General features: G+C 37.7%; 1 protein-coding gene and 1 long non-coding RNA gene across 6 annotated transcripts in view; one reads left to right on the forward strand and one right to left on the reverse strand.

Moving 5' to 3' along the window:
• Window positions 1-23636, reverse strand: part of VPS13B (vacuolar protein sorting 13 homolog B) — a 626989-nt gene that overhangs the window by 54166 nt on the left and 549187 nt on the right. For all 5 annotated transcript variants that reach the window (XM_064476933.1, XM_064476934.1, XM_064476932.1 and 2 more), the window contains exon 44: window positions 4450-4605. In XM_064476933.1, the coding sequence (XP_064333003.1) occupies window positions 4450-4605 (156 nt within the window). The remainder of the gene's footprint in view (window positions 1-4449; window positions 4606-23636) is intronic.
• Window positions 3979-16147, forward strand: LOC105090543 (uncharacterized). The gene is made up of 3 exons (XR_837271.3): window positions 3979-4167; window positions 7448-7615; window positions 15916-16147. It is a non-coding gene; the product is annotated as an uncharacterized LOC105090543 (long non-coding RNA).

A 23636-nucleotide genomic window follows, 5' to 3' on the forward strand; every position in this document is an offset into this window, starting at 1 on the left:
AATACGTGTACCTAAGTAGTTGTGTAACGTACAGAGTTCCTGAGAAACTTTACAGTGGTCAGTTTTCACTCAACTGGGGAAATGAGAGATGTACAGATAACCAAATGCCAGTGTTCAAACAAGCCTTAGCCAGTTCTCTGTTGTCCAGTGGCATATTGACGTGGTTAAGGTACATCAGGGAGCTGCACACGCTCAGCTCCCCGAATGGGGATTGGTAGTTAGGCAGCTGCGGTTTATTGCAAATTTCCAGGCCCAAGTCGGCAGAAGGAGAGAAGCCAAGTCGTAAGGGAGGCAGGAATCCACGAACCTCTTCTGGAAGCTTGGTTCCTCATCTTCCTTCCTAACCAGGCCAATTGCAGAAATCCTGGGTCTCTGATGTAACTTCACTACAGCTAATCTGAATGTTAGTTAATCTACCCTGAGCATTAAAAAAAAATCCAATTTAAAAAGAAATAATATATTTTTACCTGTGTGTGTGTGTGAGAGAGAGAGAGGGAGAGAGAGGGAGAGAGAGAGAAAGAAAGAGAGACAGAGACAGAGAGGGGGAAAGAGAGAGAGATGAGAGGCTGAAAAACACCGTCTAGGAAGCATTTTCACAACACTGACACATGAACAGTTGGTTTGAGGTTGGCAGGGGTGCTCTGCTGAACCTCGTATTACCCGAGTTCCTGATGAACCATTTTCCATTTGCTTCCTTCTAGGTTAAGTGAATTGCTGTTTCTTTGTTCCACTTTTCCCTGCTCTGCTCAGTTTTAAAAATGGTCCTAATGCAGAGCTCAATTTCATCTGATGATAAGAAGTGCTAAAACTCAAAATATAAGTTACGTGCATATCTGCCTCCCATGACTGTGGGAACGTAAAATGGACTTTCCCAGTTCCTGTAGGAGAAGAAGACACTTCCCTTCAAAGAGGTAAGTGCTCTGGGAGTGAGGATTATGCCTCTGTTATTGCTCTCCATATAGTCCTTTCCTGCCTGGCTAGATTCGACTTTTTTTTTTTTTAAGAGTATTTATTATAAGCAAGGTAGAAGCAGAGAAAGGTGTGAGAGGCATTCCCCACAGAAAAGGATTATGACCATTTAACAGTACAAATAACATTTGGAAAAGTCTTGAAATGTAATTTGGCACCAGATGTGTTAAAATCTACAGTGATGACATTAACAGCGAGAGTGATTACAAGGATTCCTTCAACTTCCAATGTATGGAAATTTTTCCTCGGTTCTGATTTGAACACTTCTTATAAACATTTAAGATTTTACAAAATGCTAATGGTTTGAAAAATTCAGGAAATCAGCAGAAGTTTAAGGACAAATATACATTGAGCTATTTAAAAGCTTAGTATAGCCCAACAAGACTCTGGTAAGACAAAACAAAGAATTTTGTCTAAGGAATAAAGTACATGTTTTTAGTTTGGGAATGTGCATCAAGCACCACAAAAACATTCATACTCTTTTGCTCAGGTAATTAAATTTTATAGCAATTATTTTAAGGACAGACTCAGAAATTTGGTCATATATTAATATACAAAGATAGTTATTTAAGGATTTATTATAGTGACCAATTGAAAATTAACTAAAAGTCCAACAACAAGGAAATGTCTAGATATGATTTGATATGCCATATGATAAATCATTATGCAACCATTAAAGGGATAACTCGAGAATTCTAGATAATCTGAGAAAATAAGCATTATATACTGTCAAATGAAAAAATGAGTTGAAAAATGTAATTACAATCAGATCTCACGTTGGTTAAAAAATTATCAGCACCGAAAAAAAGAGCAGAAAAAATACACTAAAGTAATAACAGAATATATTTTTTGAGTGGTAGATTTATGGGTGATTTTTACTTTCTTCATAAGACTTTTCTGTGTTTCCAGATATATTTTGTAATAATTAATATAAAAATAACTTTGTGAACTAATATTTATTGGGTAATTTCTTTTATAAAAGGAATATGAAGTATAGAAATGTTAAGGCATTTGCCTAAGGTCATATAGGTAATAAGTACTAGGGCTGAGAAATCTTTTGTGACCAGAAAAAAAAAGTACGTAAAATTTTGTGAGAATTTAAAAAAAATGGATTTTTCACAACTAACTTTTTTGACTTACGGTATACTGTTGTAATAGTTATCTGCTCAGGTACACTGTATATATTAATTTATCCCTGAAGTTTAATACCATTTCTTGAAAACAGATAATATTGGTGGCAAGATGAGGCATTAATATAGAAACACAAAAAAGTCCAACTAGCATTACTTGCGCCTGGGAATATTATTGTAAGTGCACTAAAATTTAATGGGTTATGACAGTGGGCCAGGAAGGACCCTGCCATTCCACTGATTTACTGGTAAACGTTCTAGCAACCACATGCCAAAGACCTGAATGAATTGGGAAGCTGTAAACAAGAGCCGTGGTAGACAAAGCACCTGAGAACTTGTTAGAAATACACCTTGTCATGCTAAACCCAAGACCTACTGAGTCTGGAATGCTGAGGGTGGGACTCAGCAATCAGTTTTAACAAGTCCTCCAGGGGATTCTGATCAATGCTCAAATTTGAAAACCACTAGCCTAGAGGGAAAGAAACTAAGGGGAAATACGCTAAATCTTCCCCTGTTTTTGGAGGGCCCTAGTACAGAGGAGAGGTAACAAGTTGTGTGCCTCCTGGGTATGCCTCACAAGTTCTGAGGAATGGTGAACACTGGCTGAATGGGGACAGCTTTTGGCTCAAAATTAGGAAAGAACTTCATGAATAGCTGGAAGTAACGGACAATGGAAAGGGCTGCCATGGGAGAGAATGAGACTCTCATCATTTGGAGTATTCAAGTGGATGCTGAGTGACCGTTTCTCAGGCACACTGGTGAACGGGAGGGTAGAGAGGCATTCTTGAGAGACCGTGAATGACAGGTTCAGAAAACCGGTATGTATTGGGCAGGTATTTGTTGGGAGCCTGTCCACATAAGAGAGCTCTGAGGGCAGGTGGGAGTGACACTTCTTATTCTTATGACTTCCCAGCTCAAAGCCCACACTACCTAGGCTGGTCTCCTCAAGAGTCCTTGGGTAAGACCCATTTGTCCCATATGCGTATCTTTGTTTATCCCACACTGCCGACTGCGACTCTTAATCCAAATTCTACATGTTTTCCGAAGCCCAGCTCAAGCCGTCTTCTTAGTGAAACCTCTAAATTCCCTCACACTTACTGTCTGCTGTATGCATTGTTGGGTTTCTGTAAGTTTTCAGTTAAAGAGTGAAGACTGTGTCACATACTTAGTGCTTTTTACCCCGTCCTACAGTGGGGAATCAACAAACATTAGGAGGAGTGGTTGGGTGATTGGGAAGACTCTTCCATGCTCCCTTTCTGAGACTCCTCTGCTAGTGTTCTTTTCACTTCTGTTGCCCACAAAAATGAGACCCCGAAGTCCAGCTCCTTGACTAGGTGCAGACCAAGAATGTATATGGTATGGGCCCTACTGTTGCCCTCACCAGCTGCTTCCTGCCTGCCCCCCGGCATACAGCAATGGAGGAGCCTCTGATGCCCAATATGAAAAGCTCCCTTTTTCCTTTTCTAGGGACCCAATGCTGTGTCTGTCATGTTCCCAGTTCACATAAGCTCTGGATCCACTGTTACAGTCCAGATGCAGATGTATATGTTAAAACTCTTATGACAAATCCAGTTACTATGTGTGCAGTGAAGCCAGTTTTCAGATTTTAATACTTCCTTTTTTTCTTTCTACTCTTGTCATATGCTCCACGCTTGAAAAACATCTTTTAAAACCACATTATCACATCTTAAGAACACAAAAAAGTGTCAGATACTTTTCTCCCCCCTTTGCAGTCTTAGAACTTCAAAAACAGCCAAAAGGAAGTTTTATAAAATACGTAAAAATATGTGCTGAGAGCTGAGGTTTTATATGCCAACAGTTAGACTGCAGTGAATTTTTACTGCAGTTAATATTAACTCCTAGGAAAAGAAAGCTTGCTGGAGACTCAGGCCCGCTCTGTCGCGGGAGACTATCACAACACCTTGCAGATTATTTTTGCACGTATGAGAATCAACTCCTGGTTATCCACTGTTGGATTATCCAGAGTCCTCACCATCCTTCGCTTCTTTTTTCTTCTCCATAAAGACCCTCTGGCCATTTCACAGCTCATTAGCACCTCCACCAGAAGGTAGGTGGTGACAGGGAGAAGAGGTGAAATGAAAATCAGTAAATTTTACTGCTCGTTAGCAGCTCTTGTAAAAGGCTTGGGACAAGGGGGATGAAGCCACCATCATCATCACGATCATCAACCAGCACTTTTTAAGGGCTCATGTGCAGGGGAGTGGTAGGCATAACTCGGCTCAGTCCTGTGATTTTTTTAAGTGATTATTTTCATTTCTTTACGTTTCCCTTCCATTAATTACACCAAATAATTAAGAGTCATCTGGGTCATGAACAGAAAGGAACTCACCTGTTTTTGTACTCCACTGAGTTGCTGGACCTTGATGATGAGCGAAGCAGTACGACCCTTGTACTGAATAGTTCTAATAAACATCCCAGCATGGTCCACACTGAAGGGCTCTGACCAGCGCCAATTGCCCCAGCCTTCAATGCAGATGTGTAACAGCTGGAGAGAAAAACAATAATTGTCATAATGCCAAAAGTGCCAACGAAAATCTAGTCCTAAAATGAAAGTCTCATTGCTGGAAAACCTTCCTATTTGTAATATCTAGCATCTGTTTTCTTTCTAACCTGCATTATTCATCCACTTCCAGCTTATTCAACCAGGCTAAGAATAGCAAATATGCCACATAGAGTCAATGTGGTTTTCCAGATCACATTTTAAACCTTCTTAAAAATAATTGTCCTATCAAATGGTAAAAGGCCTGGTGAACATTTGAGGAAAGACCATTTCATTCATCTGGAAGACAAGAAGGCTGAAATGTGAGATCAAAGAACCTTGGTCTTGGCTGATAGTTTATTCCTTCTTACGGCTAGACAGTAATTAAAGCTAAATTTGGTTTGTGGCATTATTTTTGACCCTAAATTGCCATTCCTTATTTTTTCTCTTGAGAAAGAACACAAAAGCAATTTGAGGATACAGTTCATTTAATATATTCTCCTTATGAGATCACATGTATCAAATGAGAAATACCTTTAACATTTTGAATGTGTGAGAAAATGTCTTTGTTCTATTTTTTCTAGTGTGTGTCTATTGTAACTTTTACCAATTGAGTCTCCTGATCCACATTCATATGTTGGTAAAATTTAGATTCCTTTCACGGTCAGCAAATATTTTCTATTTCTACTCCTACCCACTAACTGCAATTAAGGAAATCAGTTTAACTGAACAAGTATTCCAAAACAACAATAATTACTGCTTCTTTAGGGTACATGTTTAAATGAAAATAAGCAATGTGCTATATGATTACTGAGTCTAAAGAAATAAAACTGATATTTTAGGAAAAACATTTAGATGATATACAAAATTAATATTTTCTTTCATATCATATATAATTTTTTTTTACAAGAGCTAGCCAAAGGCTAATCACATGAAACATTTTCCCAATTAACAGAATGAGTAAACTTTTAAAAAATTCTATAAGAACTATCATAATAGGCTCTTGAAATAAATACATTGAGGATTTACATGGAAATTGCCACCATAATAAAAGTTTTTGATGAAAAGATTTTTTTTTTAAGTTTTAGCATTAGGAGAACCTCTTTTAAAGTGCTTTAATTTGAAAATTTCCCAAGGTCACTGGTCATCATAATATGACTTTTGGTGGAAAATTAAGAGAGGACTTTTTTTTGTTTTTAAGTATCTTAATAAAATACATAAAAAAAAAAACCTCCTAACTCATCTCCCCGTTTTTAATATGGCCTCACTTCAGTTCTTCCTCCATATAACTGCTAGTGATCTTTTGAAATCAAAAGGCTACCATTCAGATGACTTTTAAAAAAGAAGTCTAACAGCTAAAAAAAAAAAAAATCCTGGACGGCAGAAAAAAAAAAAAAACCTTTAGGAAAAATTTGGTTTTATATGCACTCTACAACATAAAAGTACCAGAGTATCTTTGATGTTTAAATATTAGTTACAGAAAAAAAAAAGGAAAACAATAGCAGTGTTTGGAACCATTTCAGTTTTTTTTTTTTTTTAGCAGCAATTGGGAATAAAGCTCAGGGTACACACAAAACTAAAAGAAACAAGAAAGCTGTTTTCTTTGGAGAGACTAGTAGCTGGAAATGACAAAAAAAGAATAATGAAGCAAGGTACTTAAGGTCAAGTCCAGCTGTATTTTTCCTGAAAATTCCATAGCCTCTAAAGAAAGTTTTAGTGTACACAATGTAAATTTAATTGAGGAGTGTTCACATTTGCAGATGAGCTCAGTTTTATGTAGCTGCTCACTTTGTGTCCACAGCTTTTAATGACTGAATGTCACCAAGGAATATGCTGTCAGGTTTCGCTTGGCAGCTATTTGTTCTCAAATTGTTGGCACGTATATTTTCCTTGAATTATGAAAATTCAGATATATTTGGAGTTAGTTCACACAGAAAAGTTAAGTGGGAGAAAAACATGACATTTCTACCCACATGCATCACCAGTAGAGTATCTGTAATGTTTGGTCTACAGTTAAAAAGCATCTAAATATCATTGGCGATTAGATGTATATAATTTATTAGGAAAGGAATGACATTCCTAAGAGAGAAAATCTACAAAAAGACCCAGAGGAGACTTTAGTCCTCCTTCCCATGGTGTGACTGATTTGGGCACTAGACTGCGGGGCTCAGATACCCATGGACTTCAACTGAGGGTGGGAAGTTCCGTTCTTGTTGGACCAACTCACTAAATTTCACTGCTATAGGCACTGAAAAGTCTCCATTTAATAACATATACTCATGTATCTATTTTTACTTCTAAATCTAGGAAACTATAAAATCAGGCATAAAAATTTGAAATTTATGTTAGACTGCCTAATTCTATGAGACTTCTATCAATCATCCAATACATTTTTCTTACTCAGATACTATAAGGAAGGCAATATGTTAGGAACTGTGGGGGAAATAAAGAGAAGAGCTTTGTTCTTTGTCCCACAAGGAGCTTAAAATTTTACAGGGAAAATAAGGCATGCACAAATAACTAACATGAGGCATTAGAAGAAGTACAAACTGATACAGGAGTTAGAGAAGGGAGGGCTGGTGTAGACTGCTGTGATTAGGAGGGCTCCCTGAAGCATCTGGGTCTTAGAGTTAGGGTAGGATTTCAACTGGTAAAGATGGCAGTCATTTCCAGGCCAAAGGCACACTCCGACAGGTGAAGTCAGAAGGTCTGCCTGGGCAAAGTTAATAGTCTCAACTGGCCGGAGAAAAGGGAACATGTAAAAAAGACTGAAGGATAAGGTCAGACAGTGGATAGAGATTGTGGCCAGCACTGATTTACTAAGCTAAGGAAGCTGTGCTGTATTCAGGAATCAGCCTTCTGTATAGATGCACCATGTGCTGAAGGATGCTGAGAGCGGAGTGCAGACGTGAGGACAACGGTCACAGAACGAGGGGCAGCGTGGGCCAGAAACACGTGAGAAAAAAAGCCAACGGGCTTAGCGAGATATCACCCTCCGTTTTGCCTAGAGCACAAGGTATCTTTAATGTTCTCTCATCGACTTGGAAATTTTCTTTCCCTTCTTTTTTTTTTTTTTTTTTTAATTAAGTTTCCCTCACTGACTCACTTCCTTCACCACCTTTTCTATTCAGAACTTCTCATTCTCTGTGGCCTACTTAGCCAGTGTCTAGTATTTTCCATTGGAAAAAAAGGCAAATAGGATCCACTCTTGTTTGAACTTTTCAGTGGGAACTGAAACTAAGTATAAGGCAGCCTGTACAGCGGCCACACTCAATGGAAGGGCTCAAGGGGCTGCAGCAGATCACCCCACCCCCAACCCTGCTGCACTGCACTGGCAGCCAGATTAAATTCGTAGTTTTTCCACCGAAGGCCTCAAATGGGAACACAGAACTTCTCACTCACGTTTTTCAATACAAAGTAAAACTTAAGACTGAATTACTGATCAGGGGATTGAGGGTTGAGCTCTCAGGACCACCCACAGTTACATCTAAAGGGAGGATTCCACGGATTACAGAGGAAAGAAAAACAAGATGAAATCCAGGAGAATAGGGTACACCAAGGAAGAGAAAGAGAAAGGGGATAGTTAAGAAAAAAAAATTTAATTATCTCTTAAATATAAAGAAGGTACTAGATACTTTTCTGTGAACTTTATTTCACTATTCATTTTAAAACTATTATCAAGATGATTTCTATCTAATCAGAAATTGAAAATTTGTCTCCAGATTCACTTTAATATTTTTTACATTTTACAATAACTTACTATTCAGTAATATATAATGTTCTAAAAAGAAACTGAAAATCTAAGTAACTTCAAAATATTTCCCTAATCCACTGTAGTCTTTTAAGACATTTCAGGAGTTCTAAAAAATTAATGTGAAATCCAAGTGAAATAAGCTACTGCATAGATGTGTATATAAAATAAACATATATAATATATAATGTATGTTAGTATATATATTAAAGCTTAAGCATATTTATTTTTTAAACTTCTAAACTTATCTCTATGTACCAAGAGCCTAGTGCATAGTAAGCATTCAATAAAAATCTTTGTTGAATAAATGAATCAAGATTATTGAAAAATAACTCAAAGTAGATATTCAGAAATTTTAGTGGCAATATTTATGCATAAATATCATAAAATGAGAATCAAATCAAAATATTTAGAAACAACTCCGATTATGAATGACCTTTCAATACAAGAGATTCACTTCAGGTGGATAATGATACTAGATTAAACTACAAGTCACTGTAATCCCTTAGATCATTAATTCAGACATTGCAATATTGATATTACATCACAAAGCAGACCTCAAATGATCTACTAGGTGAGCAACATGAGTGAAAGTTAAGTTAAAATATTTTAAAAATTATTGGTCTAACTAATGAAAAGCTACAGGTCAAATTAAACTGATCAAAGTTAACTGCTTATTTAGAATGCATATGTGGGACTGACAGTACATTTCACACCAATAAACTAACATAAAAACAAAATGAAATCTGTAGCTCATAATTGTTTTTTTAAGGCAGTTGAATTTCAGGATACTCAGAGTATCTGAAATAATGCTAAAAGCCAAGCAGGAAAATTTCTAGACAATGGCTAATGCTTGGTGTCACCCTGATTCAACACCAAAATTCTTAGGACCCTACATACCCTTTTACATTTATAGAACATAATCTCACACCTAAAAGAATGATAAAGTGGAAATAAATCAAATTGAATCCTTTTTTTCTGGTAGAACAACTTGGACTCTTTGATGCAGTGTAATCTGGAAGAAAGAGGAGAAAGAAAAAGAAAGCTTTCCAAATCCACCTTTCAGGAGGTGATACAATGGAGGCTTCACTGTCATAACACAGGCATCATCACACAAATTTTGAGGCTTGTGGGTTTTCCCTCAAGACTGTTTGAACTCAGTGAAGGCCACAAATTCTGTGCAATTGGCATAAAACAACCACTTGCAAAACAGGGAACCCTGGCACACGCACTCAGTGTTGGTTAGAATGAAAACTGTAGCTGGAGGGGTTACCCTTGTATCAAAAATCTAGTTTCAGATACTCACTGACATCAATTCTAAATAAGAATTTATCCTAATACAATAATTATACATACGCACAAAGATTCACCTACATGTATTCCAGGATTGTTTTAATAATGGAAAGTTGGTATTACTAGGAAATTGGTCAAATAAAATATAATCAAAAACAATAATAGCTATCATTTATTAGACACATACTTTGTGTCAAGCACTGGGCTGAGTACTTTTTATATATATTTTCTTATTCATTCCTTAAAACGATCTTACATGCAGATACTTTTACTTTACAGATGAAAAAACAAGCTGAGTGACAGAGAGGCTGTGTGACCTGCCTAGGGCCACAGCACTGAGGAGGGCAAGGTATAAGATTTGAACTTACTTTACTGAGAAGTGTGCTTACTCAGAGCCTCTCCTCTTCTTTTAAATTGAAGTATAGCTCCCTTACAATGTTGTGTTAGGTTCAAATGTACAGCATATTGATTCAGTTGTATATATTCTTTTTCATATTCTTACAGGTTATTTATTATAAGATATTGAATCTAGTTCCTTGTAGAATCCTCTCAAGCCACTGAAGAAAATTACAGCATGAAAAAATGTTAATAATATTACTTAGCAAAAGGTTAACTGGAAAAAAGCACATTACAAAAAGATATGTGCAGTCTATGTCCCATTTTTGTAAAATGAACAAAAAAGTATATATGCCTGTTTCTAAGGGAGAAAATGGCTAGAAATATACCCAAATGCTAACAGTGGTTATCTTGGGGTGGTGGGGTTATGTGTTTTAAGTTTCCTTTTTGTTTGTGTGTTTGTGTGCTTTTGTGTAATTTCCAAATTTCATGCTATAAATATGTATTACTTTGCAATCAGATAAAAATTAATGTTATTAAAATGAAAAAATGTCTAATAGAAAGCATACAGAGCCTGCATTTTAAGTAAAAAGGAATTATACATGCCTATTTTAAAAACTCATTTTCGGCTTCCTGCATGAAGTCTCCTCATTGGTCCTGGTCAGTGTCACAGCCTCCCCACCTGCTCTGCCGGCACTTTGCTAAAAGGGTGACACGATCCTCGGTTCATCTTTGCAGGCTCTACCACAGCTCCTCACACAGGGTCTGGCTTGCTGTAATACTTATTAACATGATTCTTGGAGCAGTTTAATGTAATTATTTGAGTTTTTTCCCTAGGGCAATAGTTTTTTTTCAACTTAGCAAATATTTCCAGGATCTACATCTATTTAATGTTTACCATGAGCCAACTAACTGTACTACACATGGCAGATACGGACACAAGTGAGGCAGACACACAGAAGATTCTCACGATACAGTGGAGAGATATCTAACAAGAAAAATTATACTGTAAAAATTTATGAAAGGAAGGAAAAAACTGTTGTAGGACTCCAGAGGTATTATGCTTGGGGAAATAAAAGATTGACTAGAGACTGAAATATTTTACTTATCCAAAGAAGTAACATGAAAAAAAAGACACATTGAAATAGAATAAAAAGGCATACAAGATCACTATTTTCTAATAAACAAAGGTGAAGGCCTAACTTGGAGTAGTTCTTTCTGTACAAAATTAATGTCTCCAAAACATACTGATTGCATTACAAACAAAGACAAGTGAAAAAAGTAGCAAACTATGGCTTCAAAACATTTGTTCAAATAACTTGTCATACTTCTTGTCAACGTAACTTGGAAAATAAACTTTATATTATGAACTCATCAAAGCTATTCCTCCAGTAGCTTTGACTATAATCCAAATGGAGCCACTGCATTTTGATCCTGGAAAGGAAAGAGTCATACCAGAACAAGTATCATTATTTCAGGAGGTCAGATCTTGCTCTTGGGAAGCCAAGAGGCATGTTTGTAGATTCTTGGCGATGAGGAGAGTTGAGAGTTAGTAAGAGGAGTTGCCTGAGAGAGAGTGGTAGAGAAAGGGAGGTTGAAGAGGCAGTGAACTCTTAGATCAGGAACTGTCACTTCCCCTCAGAGCATCAATCATCAGTAAACACCAGGGACTGCAACATTAAAGACACTGAAACACAGTAAGTGACAGCTGTTGGGTTGTTTGAAATAATATACTATTCACTATCTCCCTGGTCTTTCTATTTCTAATCAGAGATAGTAGCTCCCAGGAAACAACAGATTCTAGTAGCAGCCCACTGTATTTTATGAGTAGTCATCACAAGATAAACAGATGAAGAAAGAGTCAGGAAAAAAACAAACAACAAAAACAGCAGCTGTGAACAAAGGAAATTATAGTTCACATCATTTGAATTTCCATGAGTAAATAGGATATCAAATATCACACATTTTTAGCAAACATTAAGGCTTAATCAATGTTCCAATAGATCTACAATCAAGTTATAGAATCTTTTTAAAAACTAAAAAAATTTTTCATAAATAACTATAAACTGAGTTCAAGAATTTATTTATGGTTTTTCAGTGTTTGGGCTTTAGTCTCTGTTCAATCTTTGACTAAAACTTACATACTTATGAGAAAAATAAGTTAAAAAAAGAAAAAGTAGGGTGAAGAGTAGTGGCACTTTAAATTTATACATTATCTATGAAACAATAAGATGCTTAAATGGGTATTCTTTGCTAAAAAGTTACCTAAAGTATCTAAATTAGGGAAAAGTAATTTACTTCACAATTTTTCTTTGCAAAAAGGTTTACTGAGCAAATTCTCTTATATTTAAAATTTTTAATTTTACACATAACTTTTTAGGAACACATTAATCATGGAATCAGATATAATGTACACAGTAAAAAAAAAAAAAGCATGAAATGATGTATAGGCTTGTTTTAAAGAGGCCATTTCAACATTACACGTATCTGTTGTTTTCATGTTTCTAAAGGGTGTGGGCTTCCCTATGTTTAAATGATATATGACTTAAAAAACATGAGCTGTGATGCTAATAGCGGCCTTACATCCAGAATTGTGAGAGTCTTTGAGGCTGTTCACCCTTGATGCTACTGCCATAAGGGGTTGAAAAGTGAAAATTCAGGAAATTTGTTATGTATGTGTATGTGTGTGTACAGAACAGGATGGTCTATGTATAAAATATGAACTAATTCACACTTTATTTTTAAATAATTAAATAAATAAGAACTTTAATTGCTTAGTTGAGTAGCACTAACAGCCAGGAGATTCTGGTGTTGTGTAGACAGATTTTCTTGACAGAATGATAGTGAATGGTCATCATGCTCTTGGTTGAACCCAACTCTTCAGTGGAAAAGATAAGAATATGTCGGATGGAAATAATAAAGAATATTTTAAGGTAAGCTGAGAAATGGAAGCCAGAAAGATAAGAAGCTGGAGATATCATTTGATAGTCATTCAGATTTAGATTAATGTTCTGAGATTCTGAGCCAAATTGTCAGGTATTTTTTGTTTGAAAATTAACTTTGACTAAATACAAATATATGCAATAGAGAAACCTAACCCACATTTGAATAAAATTTTTCTTTTAAATTGTTCTTAAATGTAACATTCATCATTCAACAAAATTTAGTTTAACAGAAAATAGAAGGCATGCCAACACGTGTCCTAAGAAAAGACCAAGTAGTTTCATGCAGTCTGTAATTGATTTTTAGTCATCATGGCAATTCAGACAATTATGATTGTTAACCCTAATTTTTAATTAGCAAAAAAAGAAGTCAACAGATGGATATAAAAGAAATCCAAAATTTTTAGTTATTTATTTTCCTTTAACTAAACTGCCTTGCCATACTAAGAAAACATTTTTGTAAAGGTTAAATAAAGTATTTCATGGCAACCGCTGCTTCTCAGTGCCTGTATAACAAGAAACATGAGCCAGCCAAAGTTGTGCAAGTTGGTTTTCTTTCCCAGTGAGGGAATGTGGTATCTAAGACCTTGCCCTAACTCATTTTATCCCCAAGTGTAAGTCAAGCAAGTCAAATGTGAACTAATGCCTGAAGGGAAGTCCCTGACTCCAAAAGTATGGATTATTTCACATTTATCTTAAAATCTGCTCTCAGAGTTCTTAAAATTCACTAACTTGGCAAGTCAGGAATTATCATGAGAAATGAAATAATTTCATAACTATGAAGTCATCCAACATTCCATGCATCTGACGCTCATTGGGCTTGGCCATGTCTTGGGCATTATTCTGACCTTTAGATAATAAGCCCTTCAATATCCTGTTCAGCATGGAAATAATTAAGAAGTGCCACAGCATAATAGGTGCGCCACTGTCTTTAACAGAGTTAACGCTTTTGTCACACAGACTTGTGGTAATAGGCTATGATTAAACACGATCACATTATGTATGCTGAAATCTTTGTAACATTCTTAATCAGTATTTCCCATTACTTAAAAATGGCAAAATACCATGTTTTAATGGTCCAGCTGCATTTCCTTTCTCCAAGCACTCTGTATTAAAATTCACATTTAAAATTAGTTCAGTCAAGTACCTTTATGTTTAGACACCAAGAATTCACATTTGCAGAGCACTAGCTTGTGAAAAGCCTTTGAGTGTCTTGTAAAAATCTTAAGGAATCCTCAGTACATTTTCCTCCAAAGCTATATTTTCAGTGTCTGAAATTTATTGCCAGAGAAGGGACAGAGAGACCATTAGCAGCACCAGCAGCCATTCCTCTGGGTGCTTCGCAGCTGAAATAATCCCCAGTCGTTCGCTTTCATGCAAGCTTGTAGAAAAGTCCAGGAATCAGCCCTGGGACTGGATACAGTGTCCTATCACAATTCTATCCTTGCCATTGCTTGTGAAAGACTTTAGAAGTCTTAACTAGGTCATATTGGAAAACACTTTCACAAACTTCGAAACATACAGGAAAAAGAAAACTCAATCCCAAACTTCTGCCTCTCATTTAAATAGAGTGAATGTATTTCCCAACAGAAACTGAACAAATTCCAAATATGTTCTATTCACTAAATACTTAATGACCAAACTGTTAGGGCCCCATTTACTGGTGACTTCAACTAGGCCCTATAATCTCCCTCAGAGAATATAGTTTCCTGGGATCTCTCAAGAAACTACAAATATTTAAGAGAATTTAAAAGAGCTAGGTGAAGAGACTGGGTCTACAGTCTACTATTTTGCTCTTTCAATTACTGCTTGAAACTGAAATAAAAATGTATTTGATGGTGACTGGACGGTAGGTCTCGGGTACTCAAATGGGGTCAGTGCTTACAGAATATTTTGGATTACAATCCTTGCCAGATGGTCCCAAGAAGTGTTTACCTCACTGTTGATTTCAGCTATTTTAATGTCAGCAACAATAAAAAGAAGCTTGTTACTGCCACTGGGGAGCAAAGGCATACAATCCTTCCTCCCCAGATGGAATTGCTAGATGCAGACAGCTGTGCCCTACCCAACAGTAAGGGTGACACTGCAGGTTTCTGGGGATCTAGTTCCATGATTAGAGAAAGAGACAATATAAGACAAATTTAACTTGCAATAATATCTACTTTAAATCAATAATACTTGGTCAATTGTACAATGTACTTTTAGTTTATGATAAACAATAAAACCTTTTCAGAGTTAAACACAAGTAGGTGGAGTTGGACATGCATGTGGGCCTGAAAGTTGGTCTCAGTTGAAGTTTACTGCTAATCCCCTCCTGCAGCATTTTACTATTTTATAATAGTTTCCATGAGAGGCCACTGGGAGGTCAAAGGGGTGGAGGTGAGGGAGACCAGGAGCTACTCTTACTTAAGCGTCTAATTGCACTGACAGTATACTAAAGCATACATTTTGAAATTAGAGGACCTCTTTTCATGTGTCTGTAGAATATACACAAAAGCTTCCAACATGACACAAAGAATACTGTTCATAATTTCCATATTGTTAAATTAAGCGTTTAAATCTATGTTCTTGAGAAATGTCAGAAACATTATGAGACAGCTCAACATTTATTTATTCAGTGAACATTTATCAAATGCTGATTATGAGTGAGACTCAGGGTTAGATATTGTGGAAAATCACTTTTATAAAACCCTCCTACTGCCCCCACCTTTTTCCTTTCAGCAAATACTCGCTACAAACCACATCTATACACACACTCGTCCTCATTCTCTCTCTCCTATTTCAAAGCAGGAGGAGGTTTTTGTGGTAAGTTGCTAATTACCACACATTCTCTGAGCAACTCTCATCAAGAGGTTAACATCTTGTTCCTTACTCTTTGGCCCTGCCCTAACCTTGTGACTTTCTCTGCCTAGTAGAATGTGGCAGCAGATACGGTGAGAGCTCTGAGCTTAGGTCAATAGGCTTTGCAGTTTTTGCTTTTGCTCTCCTGTCTAGGCTAGTCTGCAGGAGAGGCCACATGGAAGAGAACCCTGGCCAACAGACTGCCAAGTACCAAAAATGCAGGCGAGGCCACCATGGACCACCCAGCCCTGGCTGTCCCTCCAGCTGACTGCAGCCTCACAAGTGAGCCCAGCTGAGATCAGCAGAAGAACTGACTTCCTAACTAAGTGCATCTAGATTTCTGACCAACAGACTTATGTGCTAATAAACTATTTTAAGCCACTAACTTTTGGGGTGGTTTGTTAAGCAGTGGTAGATATCTGGTATAAGCCTCTTTCCATCCAGCATCAGTCCTACTGGTGATCTGGATTCTTTCTCTTCTCCCCTTCTGAGACCTCATGCCATTAATCATTCTTCCTGCCTTCTACATCACCAACCTATCTGCTATTTATTTCTTCTCATATGCGGACATGCCCAAGTTACTACCACTTAAAACCCTTGCTTGACCCTGCGGCTTTCTCTAGCTAACACCCAATCCAGAGTAAAAAAAAAAAAAAAAAAAAAAAAAAACTTATGCTCATTCTCCCCATTTCCTCACCTCCCATTCATTTTTCAACTCACTTCAGTCTGACTTCTATCCCTATCCTGCCACTGGAAATGCCTTCCTTGAGCTATCAGTGACCTCTCAAGTGCCCAATACAATGGTCTCTTCAGTCCTTGCTTCACTCAATCTGCTTATGGCATCTGGCAACACTGATAATCCTATCCTAGTAGACATTCTCCTTTCTTGGCTTTTAGCACACCATTATGTCCCAGTCCTCCTACCACATCTTGATTTTCCTTCTTTCTCCTGTTCCTCTTCAATGGATCCCATTCCTCAGCCTAACCCCTAAATTCTACTACTAGTCCTTATGGCAGCCCACCTCCAAGACAGCCCCAGTGATCCTTGCTTCCTTCTATTTGTGCCTTTGGGTAGTCCACTCCCACACTAAATAGGACTGACCTGGGTAACCACCAGGATATTACTTAAACAACAATGAATAACTCCTCAGCCTAGGTCGTAAGGAACACTGTGGCTTTTGGCTTGTTCTATCTTGGATAACTTGATCCGGGGGAAGTCAGCTGCTATGTCATGAGAATACTCAAGGCAGCCTTTGGAGAGATCCTTGCAGCAATGAGCTGAGGCCTCCTGCCAAGAACCATATGAGGGAGCCATTTTGGAAATGGATCCTCCAGCCCCGTCAAGCCTTTAAAGGACTGCAGTTCCAGTGAATGTCTTGACTACAGCCTTATCAGAGAGTCTGAGCTAGAACCACCCAGGTAAACTGCTCCCGAAATTCTTGGCTAATGAAACAGAGATCATAAATATTTGTTGCTTTATCTACTCAAATTGTGAAGTAATCTGTTAAACAGCAATGCGTAACTAACCTGGAGTGTGGTATCTGCATGTGAGGTGCTACTGCAATAAAAGCCTAAAATGTGGGAGGGGCTTTGGAGCAGGTAAGCGAGCAGAAAGTGGAAGAACTTGAGGAGAGTATTCGTGAATGTCTAAGGTGCTTCAAAGATATTATTAATAGAAACTTGATGGCCTTAGAGGAGGCTGCCAATGAGGAAGCGAGGAAAATGCTATTGGAAACTAGAGAAAAGGGGATTCTTGCTATGTAGTGACAGAGAGTTTAGCAACACCATTACCTGCAGTAACTTGGAAAGTAGAAAATGTGCCTTATAAGCCATGCTATCTAGCTAAGGAGATTTCCAGGCAGTGCTGAAGTCCCTCTTGGCTTCTATCTGCTGCTTATATTAAAGTCCAAGAGGGGTGCTCTAAACTTAAGGAAGGACTGTTAGATAAACAGGAGCCACAACTTGCTAGTTTTGAAAATTTTCAGCCTTCCAGACAGCAAATGATGTTAAAAGCAAGAAATTGCTTCCAGGCTAAGGTCAAATTCAGGACACAGCCAGGAAAGTTGAGTGGAGAGATGAAGCTAAGGATGTGGCTGTAAAATCCTTTGTTAAGATCTCAGAAAGATCGAAATTGGTGTCTCAGCAAACTAGTCAAACAATAGGGCTTCCAAAACACTTAAGGGTGATGTCCCCTAGCAATGTCAGCAGAATCTTAAGCAGGGAAGGAATTATCTTGGGTAGGATATGTGGGTACGATTTTTGTCTACAGTGCTGAACTTCAGTAAGATTAACAAGAGACCTACAGTGTTGTTTAAAGAATTATGTTGGCAGAAACACTGCCAATTTATTTTATTATAATCTTTTTTGTTTTTTGATGGAGGTACTGGGGATTGAAACCAGGACCTCATGCATGCTAAACATGCACTCTACCACTGAGCTATACCCATCACCCCCACTGACAATTTAGACTGAAAGAGGCCAAGACAGTACAAAATGTAAAGAGGCCTTTAAACCTTCATAATTCTATTGGTAGAAAGCAGGCTGAGAAAACTATGAAGTTCAAACAAAGGATACTTTTCATGGAAAAGGATGGATGACACAGAGGCCTGAGCCAAGAGTCCAAAGCCATGAGCCATGGAGAATCATTCCCAAACAGAAGTATGAATGATTACTAGCCCAGAAACTTGCAATATTCACCTGTTTGGATTTCAGAGTTTCTATGGGCCAGTAACTCCTACGTGTCTCCTGTTTTCTCCTTTTACAATGCGAGTGCCTACAGAAGCTATCCTATGCCTGTACCACCACTGGACACTTTTCTACAGCAAGAGATAACTAATAAAGCCCTCTGATCTTAGCACTCCCTCCTTGGGCATTCTTCTCTATTCCCAGTGCTACCTAGGCACTGATGAAAGGCCAAAGTTTTACCTCTAGGCCAGACTATCTTTTTGAGCTTCAGGCCATTACATTCATTTTGTCTACTCTACATGGCCACTTGGATGTGTGGTTAAAAGGAAAAAAGGAAGGAAAGGAACCTTTGGATATACAGAGCCAAGTTCTTAGGGAGGCACCTTATGAATGTTATCTCATGGGATATTCATAATAATATCTTAATTTTGCATAACAGGAAGCTGAAGCTCCTAGCAAATAAGACAATGGCCAATTTTACACAGCTAAAAAACTTTAGGAGTGAAGTTCAGGTATTCACAGCTTCAATTTTGTGCTTTTTCTAATATATCCTCTTTCCTGCCCTCCAAAGTAACCTAAAACTCAGCGTTTCCAAATGGATTTCAGGGACACCTTGCTGCGCTCCCACATCTTGCACCACTCTCTGTATTGAAAACACCGTCCTACTCAGTTCCCTGTTGCCAAAGGCAACACTGCCAACTTGTCCCCTTTGTCTGAAGCCTTGGAGTCAAACCAGGCTCTTCTCTCCCACAATCAATTACCAAATCCTGGTGATTATAACCTCTAAAATAACCTCCAAACAGATCTCTTGCAATCTAAACCTTCTCTTTAGCACTTTGAGGATTTTGTTCCACTGTCTATCAGCCTCCATTCTAAATAAAGAGAAGTCCAGAGTTACGTGAACTGTTGCTTCCCCTCTCGTTTTCTTCTGGCTGCTTCAAGATTTCCTCTTTACTTTTGGCTTTTAGTAGTTTCATTATTTGCCTGAGTGTGAATTTCTTTGAAATGACTAGAGCTTTCTGGGCCTGTAAATTTCTGACTTTCACAAAATTAGGGAAGTTTTCTGGGATTATTTAATTTTTTTTTGCCCCATTTTCTCTCTCTTCTCTCAATCTTTCATTGCAATTACTCATATATTACACCTTTTGAAACTGCCCCACAGGTCCCTGCAATTCTAAGTATTTTGTTGGGATCTTTTTTTCTCTCCCTCTCTTCTTCAGATTGCATGATTTCTATTGATCCATCTTCAGGTTTACTCACTTTTTTCTTTTGTCATGTTGTATTATTTCTACTGCTGAGTACCAAACTGCCACAAATTCAGCAGCTTAAAGTAGCTCAAATTTATCATCTCAGTGCCAGTGGGTCAGGAGTCCAAGCATAGCTTGGCTGGGTCATCGGCTTAGGGTCTCACTACTGCAACTGAGGTGTCAGCTGGGCTAGATTCTTACGTGGAGGCTCAACTTGGGAAGAATCCACTTTCAATCTCACTCAGGTTGTTGGCAAAATTTTTTTCCCTTTGTCTATATGGTGAGGGCTTTGACTTAATGACTGGCACTGGCAGCCACCTGCAGGTCCTGGAAGCTGCCCCCAGCTCCCTGCCCATGGCCCTCTTCACAGGCAGCCAGGACATGGTAATTTGCTTCTTCAAGGCCAGCAGGAATGTATGTATCTTTCTCTCCTCACAAAAGGGCCCAGTCAGTACCTCTTTTAGGATTCTTTAGATTAACTCAGCCCACTCAGAATTACCTATTTTTGATTAACTAAAAATCAAGCAGATATGGAGAACTAGAGATTTTCAGTGGGGAGAGTGAAGGGGAGGGGCAAGATAGGAGCAGGAAGTTAACAGGCACAAGCTACTATGTATTAAATAAACAAACAAGGATATACTGTACAGCACAGAGAATATAGCCAATATTTGATAATAACTTTAAATGGAATATAAGCTATTAAAATTTTCAATCACTGTATTACACACCTGAAACTAATACAATATTGTAAATTAACTATACTTCAAAAAAAAAAAAAAAGAATGGTTAAAAAACCCAACTAATTTAGGACTTACATCCATAAAATCCCTTTACTGGTGCTATAGTCGCTTTAGAGTTACATATGTGATGGTAACTTCAGTTAAAAAAAAAAATTTTACATGTCTGATGATTCCAACCTCTGGGTCATCTTGGGGGGTTGGCATCTTTTAATTATCTTTCCCTTGAAACTGAGTAACACTTTTTTTTTTTTAAAGAAGTAAGTAACTCATTTATACTCAAACCGAAAATTCTTATATCTGGATGAGTGGCAGCTCAGACTAATTCAGGTCTTGAAGCCCTGGGTACAAGCTGCTTTCAGTCTGTCCATGCATGCATGCGTGGTTCAGCAGTAAGCCTACAAGCGGGGCTAAATTTAAACGTACTATCTTCCCATTCTCTGGCCTTCCCTTTTCCAGGGTTTTCTCCCCACTCTCTACAGCCTTGACTGCCTGAGCTCTTTCACCTGGTACCTTGGGCCAGAAGGACAACGGGCCACCCCTGCCTTGCTGCAACTGTAGCTGCCCTCAAAGCAAAGCCACACAGAACGGGTAATTCACTCTGTGCAGATTACTAGCTCAGAGATTCTACGCCCTTCCAAAATCTGCCTGCCTTTGTTCATCTCCAGAGGTAGTTGTTTAGTGTTTTGCTGAGAATTTATAGCTATTTGTCACAGAAAGGTCAGCCTGTTAGGCGTTTACACCAGTCTATGACTTCTACTCTGTCCTGGCTCAGGTACTATCGTCTCTCTCACCCCTGGACTCTGCAGTAGTGTGCATACAATTCTCCGAGCATCTTCTCAACCACCACAGGAATCGTTCCAAAATGCAGCTGTGATCTTCTGACTCCTCTATTTAAAACCCTTCAGTAGCCAAAAGCTTCCCACCACATACAGGTATCTCTCCTCAGAATGGATTGCCAGGCTCTTCAGAACATAACTCCTCCAAAAAGTGGTGTGCTGGAGCTGACTCATCCTTGCTTGTGAAAAAGAATTGCCCCCCCCCCGCCCTGTATTGCCCCTCCCGACTCCTCCCAGGGATAACCACTAGTTTGTTCTCTGAGTCTGCTTTTTTATTGTTGTTGTTATATTCACTAGTTTGTTGTATTTTTAAGATTCCACATATAAGTGGTATCATAAGTGATATTTCTCTTTCTCTGTCTAACTTCATTTAGTGTAATGCCCTTCAAGTCCATCCACGCTGCTGCAAATGGCAAAATTTTGTTCTTTTTAAATGGCTGAGTAGTATTCCATTGTATATATATACCACATCTTTTTATCCATTCATCTGTTGACAGACACTTAGGTTGCTTCCATATCTTGGCAATTATAAATAATGGTGCTGTGAACACTGGAGTGCATGTATCCTTTCGAATTAGTGTTTTTGTTTTTTTTGGAGACATATACCCAGGAGTGGAATTGCTGGATCATATGGTAGTTCTATTTTTAGTTTTTGGAGAAATGTCCATACTGTCTTCCTCATTTGCTCTTTCTAAATAAACTCTGATATGCATGCCATGTGCCACAAAACAGCAGAGGCAAACACCTGAAAAATGTATCAGTTTGAATAGCTTTGCCAACACGGAATATTTCCTTGCCTCCCTAAGTCTGCTTTTAAATTTTCAAAATTGTGACTGTGGCAACAAGAAATGTGCTCATTCTCTAGATATATGGGTACACATGCATTATATAAATGGATACGAAAAGAGCAGTAACTAAATAAGAACTACAATCTTGTTAATAAAATTGACAACTGGTTGGAATTACCATAAGACAGGAAGATACTCAAAATCCTTTACTCTCCCTTTTGACAAGAGAAAAAATGGTCAAATCTCACTTTAAAATATTTTTACATCCAAAAAAAAAAAAAAAAAAAAGAACTGCATAACTTTCTGTCTATGTAGGCCAAAAACAAGTACAGCAAAAAATATTTTACTGCTTTGTGGTAAGTCCAGGTTGATTATATGTGTTAGATTTAAAATATTACCTGTCACGTCTTAATTTCTGAAACATCTTACCAAGTTTTCAAGTGATCAGAATACCATTTAGACCAGAGTGAAAACAGTTTAAAATCATATATCTTCAGTCTATTTAATTAAAAAAATTTTTTAATTTAATTTTTTTTTATTGAAGTATAGTCAGTTTGCAATGTTGTGTCAATTTCTGGTGTACAGCATAATGTTTCAGTCATACATATACATATATATTCTCTTTCTTTCTTTTTAAATTTTATTTATTTTTTAGTCTATTGAATTTTGTCAGCTGAAGAGACCTGAAAGCAGGGGCTGGCAAACTAGGCATGGCTCATGGGCCAAATTTGGTGCACTTATGGCCTGTGTGCTCAGATGGTTGAAATTCTCAAATGGTTGAAAAAGGTCAAAAGAAGAATACTGTTTCGTGATGTGTGAAAATTGTTGAAATTCAAATTTCACTGTCTATAAATAAAATTTTATTGGCACACAGTCACACATTTGTTATGACTGCTTTTGTGCAGAGCTGAATAGCTGTGAGAGAGGGTCTAAAGCCCTGAAAGCCTGAAATATATACTACCTGGTCCAACACAAAAAAGTTTGCCAATGTCTGCCTGAAACGAATATATGATTTATATTTTCTTCACCAAATCTGATTACTGTGACAAGTATTCCCCAGATCCTCTGCTGCTCTTCCAAACTGATTCTTAACCTTGTGGCATTTTGCATTTCAAAATATCTGCCATTTTTACAAGCTTATGAAACTTTCTATTATATCCATTGTGAAGGAATATTTTGTTATTTCCTATAGTTCTGTCTAGAGCCCATTTCCACCTTGACTGATGGTTTGATCACTAAAATTAATTCCACAGGTCACTGGAATTCTGCAAATCTAAAAAAAATGCATCATCTACAAATTGGGCATGTTTTCAGGGTAAAAGCAATTGTAGTTCCTTATATACAAGACAGAGGCAGTCATTCCTAGTTCAAGCAGTTTAATCGGCCAAGAGTGCTCTCTCTTAACCAGTAAAAGAAGTTCACTTGAACAGTCTCTAAACACAAATCCTACTACGACGGAAGTGCCAGTGTATTTGGTTTGGCTAAATTGAACGAAACTTCACTTGACCCTGAGCTGCAAATCCTGCCCATGTTCTGGGGAAAGATTCCACAAACTCACCTATCCAGTCCTTAGACTCA

This window comes from Camelus dromedarius, chromosome 20 (assembly GCF_036321535.1).
Source record: "Camelus dromedarius isolate mCamDro1 chromosome 20, mCamDro1.pat, whole genome shotgun sequence".
Classification (NCBI taxonomy): domain Eukaryota; kingdom Metazoa; phylum Chordata; class Mammalia; order Artiodactyla; family Camelidae; genus Camelus; species Camelus dromedarius.